We start from the raw sequence: 13,150 nt of genomic DNA on the forward strand, positions 1-13,150 counted from the left end.
GGTTTGGGACTGTTTCTCCTCAGTACTCATATGGAAAGAGTAACTTTGGTGTCTACTCTAAAGGACTGGTCTGGATGTATTTTATCATTATCTAATGTGATGCATTCATGTAATGCCCTTATTGCTGCTCAGTCTCATCAGAATACAACAGTAAATGCTTTTCTACACTTGACATATCAAGAATATCAAGCTATTTACCATGGTTAAAGAGAACACTAGTGCAGTTACTCTATTGCTTTCTCAGATCTCAGCGTATGAGTTTTTGCACATGAAATGGATGCTTTGCAGAATTTACCTGGTCTTGTTACATATGCTTTACAATGACTGACCCTAACTATGTCTTGTGAAGAGGTCTGTTGCTATTTTTACAATTCTTCTAGGAGCGTTAGCTATAGCCTTATGTTCAAATTCTGTGTTCAGTTATCATTTTATTCTGATCCCAGATTGCCTTTTGCATTTCTTAAATTGATCTTTTGCCATGCTGTCTCAAAGATGACGTAGGGTTGCAGTGTGCCACTAATCATTTGCCATGTTTCACCATGGAAATGTCTGTCTTTCAGTGCTAAATGCAAGTATGGATTTATATCAATATAGCAGTTTAAATTTGTGATAAAAAGCTTTGACTGAAATTTGCCTTATAAATATATGTGTTGTGATAGTGATTATATGAAGAAGCTGTGCCAAAGAACAACCTTCATTTATTCTGTTGTAAACTATAGACAATTAACTTTGTATCTCTGACCTCTGATTTAAATGATCCTTCATCTAGATGATTTCCATTCATGTTGCTTCAGGCAGCAGATTAAATTCATGGTTCTAGGAAAGATGATGGCTATTACTGCACAGCATATCCTGATCTCAGAGGATTTTGGGGAAGTTAGAAAGTACTGTGATGGATTATGATATACACTGGCTTCTGGGGGAAAGAACCGGTTGATTTCCTTGATGATTATTATTTCCAAAGGAATTTGACTATTACCTTTTAATACTTCCTTTTTCCTTAATTTCCCAGCTAATTCTGGTTCCTTGCAAGGCCCACAGACTCCACAGTCCACTGGTAGTAATTCCATGACAGAAGTGCCAGGTGATTTGAAGCCCCCAACACCAGCATCCACACCTCATGGACAGATGACACCTATGCAGGGCGGCAGGTATGAAAAGGGCTTTGCTTCCTTTTTTTGTTGTTCTACAGCAGTTTAATACAGTCTTTCCTAGCTGCTTAGGCATTATCTGAGGACGTGGTGAACCAGTCAGAGCCTGAAAAGTGGCAGAAAATGGTGTATTTTTGGAGGGGAGAGAGCAAAAGGGAGGAAGGAGTAGAAGGTGCATTAGCTTTCTAAACACCAGGGAGGGATCAGACAAGCACCAGTGCAAAGGGACAGGTGTGAATATGTGAATAGTAGCAAGGAAGGTGGAACCCAACAGCACCAGGTTAGAACCACAACCTTCCTTTCCTTTTTTACCCTGTACTCCTCTGGTACACAGGTCCACCAGACAAGCTCAGGAAGGAGAAATATGTGTTTTTCATGTGTTACTTATATTGAAATTACAAAAAGCATATACAGTAGCAGTGGTTGAGAGAACAGAGAGTTCACCTGCAAGGACCAAGGGATCCTTTTCACTTCTGTGTCCTGTAAGATGCAGACCAGCTTAATCCAAAGTGAATTCTCACCATTCATTAAGGATTCTTAGTCCACTAAACTCCAGCAAAATGGTTGTTTATGAGTTTAGCAGGAACACAGCTGAGCTCTGAACTAAGGACAGAGACACTCCAAACTTAATGTACTTAGGTTCTTTTTTCTCCCCCTGTAATACTGCAGAAAGGATAGCAAGAGCCTTTTTTAATCATCTTCAATCCAGATTGAGTGTTCTTTCACTATGTAAAAACCAGCAAAACAGCTTAGTGAAATTTCAGAAAGGTTTAGGTTTTTATATAAAAGTAATAGGAATGCACAAACAGTGGAATGAGATGAAAAACCGTGATCTCTAAGGTGAGTAGACAAAGATGCTTGGGGGAAAAATGGGTGGGTTTTTTAATGATTGTCCATTATGAAAGTCTTTTGCATCTTCGTCAGATGTATCCTGCACTGATCACTGCCACAGCTAGTTCTAGTATAGTTGTCTGTTTTCACAATACATGGTGTTAATGCCTTCTTTTTTTCATCTGCTAGAAACAGCGCAGTTAGTGTGCACGATCCCTTTTCTGATGTAAGTGATTCAGCATTCCCAAAGCGAAACTCCATGACGCCAAATGCACCATACCAGCAGGGAATAAACATGCCAGATATGATGGGAAGGATGCCATATGAGCCGAATAAAGATCCTTTCGGTGGAATGAGAAAAGGTATTTTCTTCGTGGGAGCTTAAGTGTTCTTCCCTATGTCTGTGTAATCAAGATGTTCAAGTCAGAATGAGCTTTATCGCTTTGTTGATTTTGCCATTCATAACCTTGTAGCAAAAAGAGAGGTGCAGTGCAATTGTGTGTCATTCTGGTCTGTGTCATATTTTCCCCACTCAGAGTCACACTGTTCATTTTGGAATTAACGGAATCCCAAAAATGCTTATAGGAATACATTTCAGGCATAAATTCATAGGGTTATATTTTATCTTTCTTGAAGTTGGTTAGCCACTCTACAAGTCAGATGCTGGGCTTCACTGTTAGAATGTGAAGTGGTGAAGGAACATGCCTGGTTGTAGTAGGTCTGAACTAGGAAGTTCACAGTGTAGAACTGAGCAAGTCTCCTAATGGCTGTCTCAGTTTACATATTTTTCAGAATAGGAAAGCTAATTTTTTTTCTCACTTGGACAGCCCCTGGCAAAAGGTGATAAACACTGTCACAGTTTGTTTATTTTTAGAAAGCAAAATTTAAAATTAATGTCAAAACTGACTCTTGTCCTTCTGGGCACTTAACCTACAGATGGTTTTGTGGGTATTGTAAAATGTGCTTAAAATTAATCAATCTTGCGTGCCTCGTATGTAGGAAAATGGGAGGAGAGAAGACAAGCAGGGCTCACAGTGGCTGCAAAGAGAAGAGCAGGTGGAGGAGGTGAAGTGTAAACTGAAAGGGAGCAATGGGGATGAATGGGAAGAAGAGGCACAGAAATCAGGGCCAGAAAGAGATGTGGTGAAGTGAAGAAATGCTTTGAAAGTGATAGCTAATCTGATGTGATTTTTTTTTTAACCTTTTCTTTAAATCCTTTTGCCTGGACTGTAGTCACTAACATGTAACACAGTTGGAGGAAGGGAAAACCCCCTCTGCCTTTAGATTCTCTTTAGGTTTTATATCCATGTGAGATTAAGTGGGTCATACATTTCACTTTTATCCTGTTGAAACAGAAATATCTCTGTTCTGTATCTACTATGAGAGACTAAAGGCTAGGGTCTCTTCTATTTGCTCAGCGATTTATATCCGGTAATAGTCAATGTGCCTTTTCTTGGACCACTGGAATGTGCCCATCCTGCTTGAGAAGCTACATTAGGATACAGTATCCTTTCCAGGACTAAATTATTGTATATGTGTGTATGAGGGTTTTATGAGGGGAAATAAAAGCCTGATGCTGACAGCTTTGTAATTCAAACTAGGAGATTTACTTTCATCTGTTTTGTAAGACTTATGTTTGCATTCATATTTAGCATTGTTTGGGGTGAAAAGAACAAGAGCAAGTTCATCTTCAGCTGTGAAGACCAGAGGGAAGAAGCTGCCTGGTGCCTGATGAGCTCAGTTCCATGGGATGAGATTTCTTTCCTCACTTGCAGCTCCTTAATATTATACCCATCATCTTGGTCGTGGTGCTGCTTCATGCGTTTTCATCAGACCTCAGAGAGCTTGTCAGACACCAGCTAATTCTCCTTGGCAGTGTTAGGGATCTGAACATTATTTTAAGATACTTCATTTAACAGAAAGATATCTTCAAACATCCAGAATAATAAATTTAATTTCCCTTACTGTTGCAGTGCCTGGAAGCAATGAGCCTTTCATGACCCCTGGACAAATGCCTAACAGTGGAATACAAGATATGTATAACCAGAGTCCATCTGGAGCAATGTCCAACATGAGCATGAGCCAGCGACAGCAGTTTTCTTATGGAAGTGGTTATGACAGAAGGTGAGTCGATCTTTAAGAAAAAGCAAAGCCCATTAGTGAAAATGATCCTCTCTCTCCCTTTCTCATTTTCCCATTGCGTCTTGCAGAGAACATAGCAGCCTACATTTCTTACAGCTTTGCACTAAATCACTGGGAGTCAAACCACTGATAATAACTGAGCCTAACTGTCCACAGAAATTAATAACGAGGAATTGTCATACCTTAGGAATCACTTAAGCTGCAGCTGATCAGCTTGTGGGTGTGTTTGACAGCTGCCTTCAGATGATGGCTGGGCTGGACTGTAATGTGATGGCATAAAGTAGCACTTAAGTTAGTCTTCTGGCCATGTTTTCACCTAAACAATTGTTGGTTGGCTTTTTATGAAAAACAGTGCACCGTCTGCATGTGTCTGGTTTGTGGTCTGTTAGTGCCTTTGGAGACTTTGGAGTTTGTTGTCTGAGCTGTAGGGTCACTTGCAAAGTGTCCAATAGGACCCTTGTAAGTTTGTCTTTCATGAAGTACACAAAATAAATGTGGTCCTCTTTTGTTTAGCTGGGAGAAAGGCATTGGGAAAAAAAAAATCTGTAAAATCACTGATGTCTAAGCATTGGTATAGCAAAAGCAGAATGGTTTGGGAATGTTTGGATTATATTAAGTATTCTGGTAGGCTTCGCAGCTCTGACTTTCTCTTTCATTTGGCTGTGTACTTCAGGTCCACTTTTTGTTTCCTGGTGATAGACAAAGTGGTGCAGTGTGGGTCTTTCAAGTGTAATGACAGACTGGTTTTCAGTTGGTAGTTTTAAGTAGTAGATATGTAGAATAAAACAAATACAATGAAATTGTTCAACAGGTCACAGTGCTGGGGAGTCAGTGAGAGTGAGGGTTCCAGCAGAAGGTGTTAAGTCAAGAGAGTGTTCTCTTTAAGGGACATGATTTGGTTTGTTTGGTTGACAATTTTGGAGAATAAGTGCTTTTACAGAATGAGGTCTCCTTTGTCATTTTTTAGGTAGGATCATGTGCTGGGTCTTGAAGGCAGTATGAGACCACCTGGTCAAAGCAACATGGTGCCTTCAAACAGTGACCCAAGCATGTACTCTGCTAACTGTTACCCTGGCCAGCAAAGGTGAACCCTGATTTCTGTTTGTAATACCTGCAATAACCAGCTAACGAGTGCTAGCTGTCTCTGGGAGAGCACATAGACAGAATATGTGGCCTCTTGGTGCGTTAGTTCTCTTTTGCCTGTTCTTGTTTAGGCTTTTACTGTTGGTTCAGTTTCTTGCAGGGAGGAAGAGGTTTGGTTGAATCAGTGAACTTTCTGTAGTTGTAGAATCAGAGATGTTAGAAAAGGTGTGTACATCCTACCTTGTGTGTCAGCCTGCCATCATTGAACTAGAACATAATTTATAAGCCCAAGTTCTCCAGAGCAGCATTGAATGACACCACTTAACGAAGCTTCCACAATTTCACTTGGCTTGTGGTTATCCCCGGCTGACAAACTGAACATTTAGAAAGTGTTCCCTTACATATAACATGTGTGTATCTTTGCTCAGTTTTATCTTACTGCATGTACCATCTCAGACAGCTGAGGACAACTCCCATCAGTTATATTGCTCTTTTAACCAGCATTAGATAGTTTCTCTATATCCACATGATAATTTTAGGAGATACTGAACTGCTATTTCTTTCAGTCTGGTCATCTCAAAAAAAAAAAAAAAGCTTTCTATGCTTTTGGAAAAATTAGATCCCATTAGTTCTTTCAACACATCAGCTTCCCAAGTCCTCTGTTTCTGTGACTCTCCCTGATATATTACTTCCATAATTATGCTCTAATCATAGATGTGTTCTCACTGGTAGTGTACAGAGAGGAATTACAGACATGTTGGCCTGCAATATAGCATTATTTATCAGTCTTAATACTTTCCAAGTACTTCATTTCAGCAACCTAAATTTCATTCAGATATGCTCAAAGTATTGCTGTTACACTGTAGTGCTCCTCAGAGGTCTTAAAAGGCCACAGGTAAGTTTCCAAGTGCAGTGCAACTCTATCTCTTACATGTATGCTTCATTATGTAGCTTTAATTAAAAAAGACATGAATATTAACAAACTTTTGAGTACTGTTTTTACTCATTTCACACCAGCAGTTAACTCTTGATTATATTCTTAAATAATCCAGAAAGTAGCTTGCTAGTAGACTGGCATGTTAAAACACAAGAATTTGACTTGCAACCTTTGAGCTGTACATCAGATACATTTCCACCAAAGATGGGTCCCAACGGCTGCAGCTGCCTTTCTTACCTCTTTGGTGACCGTACCCTGTTCCCATTCCTGATTGCTCCCTATAAACCTCTCTGTTGAATCTTCACTACTCCTCCTTTGTCTTCTTTCCTACCACTGCCAGCTCCAGTGGAGCTTACTACATTAGACTCAGGACCATACCATACTGTACCTTCACCTTGTTTCCAGACAGCAAATATCTTCAACGTGCAAGACCATCAGATTACTTTTCCTGGTGGCTTGGAAATCCCAGCAGCTCTAAGTGTTGATTTGAATGCTTTATTTTAGGCATGAACCATATGGGCAGCAGTATCCAGGACAAGGACCTCCCTCAGGACAGCCACCATATGGAGGACATCAACCTGGAATGTATCCACAGCAGCAGGTAGAAGAGGGGAAAACAGCTATATTCATAATATTTGTTTAATAAAATTCACCACATTTGTATATACAATATATATCACTTGGCACCGAGGAGCACCATACTTCAGGTCAAAATCACAGCTCGTATGGATAAGCAATGTATGTGCAGCTATAGGAAGATGTGCTCATTACACTGGAAGAGTGTAAATTCTAACAGATGTTTGTGGCTTTGGATGTACATCAAGTGATTGTCCCAAGTTAATAACCAACAGACTGGGAAACTATAATGCATAGACTAGTAAAGTGACGTTGCCTCAATTCCAGAAACAAATAGGAAAGCTGCTTGGCTGGCAGGTTGAAGGGCCTTAACTTAATGTCATGCAGCCAAGTGAACCCAGCAGAAAACTGGAGCAAAGTAAAATGTGCAGCACTCTCAATTATTTACAGTGCTGTTGTGGGTCATATGAGCTACCTATCTTTAACATAGATCAGGTGTCATTCCCACATGTTATCTCTAGTAATAATATGGTAGAAATACATAAGAGAGAATATTATTAATGTTAAAAATTGTTTAAACATTTTCACATTCTAGTCTCCCCAACTCTGTAATAACTTCAAAAATGCAAATTATATTAATTAATAAGGGGGTTTTTGTTAGGTGTATGATTCATACCTTGTGAGCAAAATCCCATATTACAAGTCAATAGCAAAACTCCAACAGGATCAGTTTCATTCTATGTGTTATTAATTCATTCCTAGTCATAAAATACTTGAAGTTAGTTAGCTTCCAAAATAAAAAAAAATTTCCTTATAATAAAAAAAAGTAAAATGTAAACTAGTTTTCAGCCAGTTTCAGATAGTCCTTTTCAGTTCAGGATAGAGTTTTACTAGGAAATTCAGGGCAGAGGTGGGGAGAACCCGAAAGATCTTAGATTTCACTGTACTAAGAATGTATATAAATTTCAGTTTCAGAATTTCTTGCATATCTCTTTGGCTCATAACATCTCAAAAGCAGCGTAATCAAAAAACTGTTTTGTTGTTCTTTATGATGAGCACGTGCTAGCAGTCCAGGTGATTTAGTGGGGAAATCGCGAAGATATGTAACAGAACAGTGTGTGATATTCCATGCTAACGTGTACAGGGAATATATTAACTACATGTTCATTTAAGCAAGAAGACAGCTAGAATTTGTAAAAATATATTTGGCCCTGTCCTTAGTGCTGTTTATATACTTTGTACAATGGCTCTTGAATGCAAAATGCATTAATGCAGAAAAGCAGTGAAGAATGAAGGACAACGATCCTGACCAGCCTCGGCCTCCCCCTCCCATCCCCAGAGGGTTTCACTTCTTCATTTAGCTAGAGATTCAGTTGCCACTCGCTTATTTACAATTTCCTAAGTCTTACTCTGTAGTGGTACCAGAAGAATGTGAAAAATGACCCTTTCAAAGCTTTATCTGTAGCCTGAAGGCTAGAGAATGACCTGGAAAGGAGGTGATTGGAGCATGAACTCCTGGGGCTAATGAAACACTTTGAGCCAGGGTTTTCAATTCCTCTTATACCCCAAGAGCTATTATACAGCAGGTGACTTGTGTTGTTTTTTCTTTTGGGAAGTCTCAGAATTCCACATCCCCAGTGGAGAGAGAGTGTCACATTGTGCAGCCTGAGTTTCTTGCTGAACCTTTACACAGGAGTGGGGAGCTCAGGTGCATCACTGGCCTCAGCACTGGTACCATTAGGCATGTTGCCACTACATATACAAGAGTGCTGAAGTGCTTTTAAAAAGGCAGATGCTTCAGTCCCAAGTGTCTACTGTAAGCACTGAGTCACTACGGCAAAGCAAACACCACCTTTTTAGGTGTGGCAACTGCCAAGTCATTTCTTAATGTATGAATTGGCCCCAAGGGTGGAATGCAGTACAGCAAGTAGTTCATGTAAGGCTGGAAAGAGGTGTTTCTCAGATAGCCAGACAGCTCTATAGCAAGTTTTCAAAAAAAAAAAAAATCCTTTAAGCAATATAGTACTTGTGGTTTTATGTGCACCAAAGTTGGAAGATGAGTTTATGAATCCCAGAGCTGTTTTAACTTTCTCATATTGAATACATACAGAATTTTATCTGATCTTAACTGTAGTACATTAGTATACATTGTGCAATGTGAGTGAGCTACAGTTTCCGGGGGAGCTGTAACTTTGAATTTGCCATAGATCGTATATTCAAAAATCACCCATTTAATTCACATTTTTTGCTTCAGAGCACTCAGTGTGGTTTGAACTGTAGAACAAACTCCCACAGGAACTAAGGACTGCTGCAAACCTTACCACCTTCCCTTCAAACAGCAACATGTCTTTTTTTTGTTCTGCCATCTTAAACATAAATACATACAAGCTTATATGGTTTAAAAACCACTCAGCTCTCCCCGAGGTAAAACAGCTTACCTCACACAACATTCCCCACTTGAGAGGGTGAGAAACAAAGAGGGAATAAACCATAGGTGGCAGCTGTTGGTTACATTGCTTAATTCATTACTGAACAGCAGGGTAAGAACCTGCATAAACTAGAACAGAATGTTTGGATGTGACCATTTGCTGTAATAATCTCACAGTAAATTAAATGTGATTATAGGATGATTTGGGAAGAGGATGGTTGCCCAAACAGGACCACATTCCTGGGAATTACACAGAGTATCAAATGCAGCAGAATGTTTTCTCCTAATAAATTTACCGTGTGTAGCCTATGTCCTGTCGTAAGATCCAGTGTCTCAGACGTGCGTGCTTGCACCATATCTTGTTACTTGAAGAGTTTATTCAGTGCTAGTCTCTTGAAAAGATTCACGGGGTGGTTTTGAATATTTTTTAAGATTTTTCTTCTTAGCAGACTAAGCATAAAAAAAGAAGTGAAAATATTTTAGTTGATGAGGACTGTTGCCTTTTCATGCATGTCTGAAATGACCAGTGGAATTTAATCTGACAGATAGAAAAGGAAAGGGAAAGGGAGAAAATCAGAGCAAGCGTAAGAAAATTTAGCCCAAGGATAAGTTTCCTTTTAGTATTCAGTTGTAAGCACAGCAAAACAGAGGCTTTAAAAGAAAGCATTGGACAAGCCTAACCATAGCACTGCACGCCTGACTCTGGTATCAGCATGATCCCTCTAGAACTAGGCGCTTTCAGCTGTTTTAATGAACTTTCAGCCAGTATATTTGTATTGTGTGTGGAGTAAAAGTGCAACATTTTTCCAAAATTCTTTTTCAGAACTATAAGCGACACATGGATGGCATGTATGGGCCTCCAGCCAAGCGCCATGAAGGGGATATGTATAACATGCAGTATGGCAACCAGCAACAGGAAATGTATAACCAGTACAGCAGCGCTTACACAGGGCCTGACAGGAGGCCCATGCAGGGACAGTATCCGTATCCGTATAACAGGGAGAGGATGCAGGGCCCAGGACAAATGCAGCAGCATGGAATACCTCCCCAGATGATTGGTGGCCCCATGCAATCGTCATCTTCCAGTGAAGGTCCTCAGCAGAACATGTGGCCAACACGAAATGATATGCCTTACCCTTACCAGAATAGGCAAGGTCCAGGAGGCCCTGCACAGGCCCCACCGTATCCAGGGATGAATCGCACTGATGATATGATGGTACCTGACCAGAGGATAAACCATGAGAGTCAGTGGCCTTCTCATGTCAACCAACGTCAGCCTTCTTATATGTCATCCTCAGCCTCCATGCAGCCTATCACTAGACCTCCTCAGTCATCCTACCAGACACCACCCTCTATGCCAAACCACATCTCTAGAGCTCCAAGTCCAGCATCCTTCCAGCGCTCTTTGGAAAACCGTATGTCTCCAAGCAAGTCTCCTTTCCTACCCTCCATGAAGATGCAAAAGGTTATACCCACAGTTCCAGTCTCACAGGTCACAGGACCTCCACCCCAACCACCACCGATTAGGCGAGAAATTACCTTCCCCCCAGGCTCTGTAGAAGCATCCCAACCAGTCTTAAAACCAAGACGAAAGATTACCTCAAAAGATATTGGTAAGCATCAAAACAAAAGCTAAGTACCAAAATAAGTTGTAAGAAAGGGACTTTGATTTTGATTCACATTTTAAGACTCTTTTGACAAATAGTGAACTTTGGTAACTAGAATGTGATTGTCTTCAATAAAAATGTAATAACATAGGCATCAGTGAGGATGATAGGTAAAACCCATCCCAGACAATCTACGTGAAATGAAAGCAATATTTTATATGGAGACCCGAGGTCTCCAGAAATGCATTAAAAATGAAGCTTGCCTCAGATTTCCAAATGAGATGTGTTGAAAGGTCCTTCAGAATGTCTGTTAAATCATCAATACAACATTTAGCTGAGCAAAGCTTTTTGGGTTCTTGTTCCATGAAAGCTCATGCTATTCTGCTGTGTAGTTATAGTCTCTTGTCTCCCTTGAATGGTCCATTTATTCATTCCATATTATTTGTCCTGTTTGTTTCTCCCCATTCTTTCCCATGTACCTTATTCTCTTAAACTCCGGTTACGTTTCCTATATTCAAGTTCTCATACTTCAGTTTTACACACACCTGACAGAGTATTTTACCTGCGTTTACCGATTATTTGGTTAGTCAGCTTCTTTAAGTTCGTACCATTATTTCAGCTTCAGCAAAGCTGGGAAGAATGGCCCTGTTAGAATATTCTTCAGTATTAAGGCTGAGCAGCAGTTACAAAATACTGGAGAGGACCAAGTGTTGAAAGCAGGGTCTTACCCAGTGTTTCAGAAATTGTTTCATTTAAATTTGCATCCTCAAATGCCACAGTTTAGTCTTTCAGGAACTCATTAACAGTCTCCAAGGATGCACTAATACTGTTTTACGTTTTTCTTTCTTTCTTTCTCCAGTAACTCCTGAGGCCTGGAGAGTGATGATGTCTCTTAAATCTGGTCTTTTGGCTGAAAGTACCTGGGCGCTAGACACCATTAATATTCTTCTGTATGATGACAGCACTGTCGCTACTTTCAACCTCTCTCAGGTAGGTGGGAAAGCAGTATTATTCTCAGCTTTCCAAGGAAGGAAAACGGAAATAAGTTACCTACGAGAATGCTGGTGGCCTTTACGATTTATTCTAATTAACATGAATTTGAATATTGCAAAACTTCTATTTGGTCACGATTGGTAACAAGAGATAGGTATAGATCGAGTAGGGGAAATTATAAGCCTGAAAGAAAGATGTTTCTTGTAGACAGGAGCATGTAGGAATAGTAAGAATTTTAGCACTGCCAAAAGGCTACTGTGTAAATTCACACTGATGGTAGTACAAGGACAATCCCAGAAAACAGCAATATGTTAGTAATCATGTTTAATTTGCGTTTCCATAAAAGGCTCTGCAAAACTATATTAAATTGATTTGAAGTCTGTCTTTTTGTGATGACTGGTATGGAACTACTGAATAGGACGAGGTTGTGGGATTTTTTTTAATTGTTTATTTTCTGTTTGGTTTCTTCTTCCAGTGAATTAAGTTTTCACAGAAATATCAGATTGACATTTTAAAGGCTAAAATCCACTGTCTGTCCTTAGGATGTGAGTAACAGGATTTAGCAGTGTGTGCATTTGCCTCACTACCTCCCAGCATACTCCAGCCCTGCTCTCACCATTACCACCTGTTAGGTGGTAATAATAGAGGGCACGCTGATAATGCACATCATCTAAAATTTGTACAAATTAAATATTCAGTTTCTCCCCTCCATTCATTCCTTGGTTACTAATAGTGTAACTCATCATTTTTTAAATATAATGACTTTTTTTAAAAAAATACAGACACAAATGGTACATTTCATCCCACCTAACTTTAGAACTAGGGATATCTATAGCATGATTCATCTCATCCAGAAGAAGACATCTAAAATAGGGCAGATGAATCATACCCTAGAAATGGCCTATAAAAGGCCATTGATTATAAAAGGAATATAGACAATTAGGTTAGGTTTGTAACTGGTGCAGATGTTTGAAGTTAAATGAGGTGAATCTCCTCTGAATTCTATTAGAAACTGTGTTAATGCACCCTGTGCAAGTTGCACAGAATGCCAGCCATACTGTAAATATATATAGTCTTTTGTTACTTTTGCCTTGGACTCTATATCCCATGGCAGTCAGTACCATGTGATGACTGATAACTCCTGCTGTTCATAAGCCTCAGTTTGTTCTTAATGCTTCAAGGGTTTGGCAATTGGAAGAGAATATAGAACGAACAAAAAGGTATATTTTGCTGAAACTTTAGTAGCCCAACATTTTTTTTTACAAAATTGAAATCCTGAAAATCAGGCTGAACACATCATAACAGTGAAGAATTTTTAATAATAAAGCCACCAAGCATAAATTAATACCAAGTCCAACTACTGCCTTTCCATAAGAATCTGATTACAAGTTAATTAAGAAGA

At 39.6% G+C, this 13,150-nt stretch overlaps 1 protein-coding gene across 1 annotated transcript in view; it reads left to right on the plus strand.

Moving 5' to 3' along the window:
- ARID1B (AT rich interactive domain 1B (SWI1-like)) overlaps positions 1 to 13,150 on the plus strand; it is a gene marked incomplete at its 5' end in the record, with an annotated part of 33,308 nt that overhangs the window by 16,435 nt on the left and 3,723 nt on the right. The window contains 6 exons of the mRNA XM_009078815.1: positions 1,013 to 1,151; positions 2,172 to 2,344; positions 3,956 to 4,106; positions 6,649 to 6,745; positions 9,972 to 10,761; positions 11,615 to 11,745. Coding sequence (XP_009077063.1) covers positions 1,013 to 1,151; positions 2,172 to 2,344; positions 3,956 to 4,106; positions 6,649 to 6,745; positions 9,972 to 10,761; positions 11,615 to 11,745 — 1,481 coding nt within the window. The remainder of the gene's footprint in view (positions 1 to 1,012; positions 1,152 to 2,171; positions 2,345 to 3,955; positions 4,107 to 6,648; positions 6,746 to 9,971; positions 10,762 to 11,614; positions 11,746 to 13,150) is intronic.

The sequence above is a fragment of the Acanthisitta chloris genome, unplaced genomic scaffold, assembly GCF_000695815.1.
Source record: "Acanthisitta chloris isolate BGI_N310 unplaced genomic scaffold, ASM69581v1 scaffold8767, whole genome shotgun sequence".
Classification (NCBI taxonomy): Eukaryota; Metazoa; Chordata; class Aves; order Passeriformes; family Acanthisittidae; genus Acanthisitta; species Acanthisitta chloris.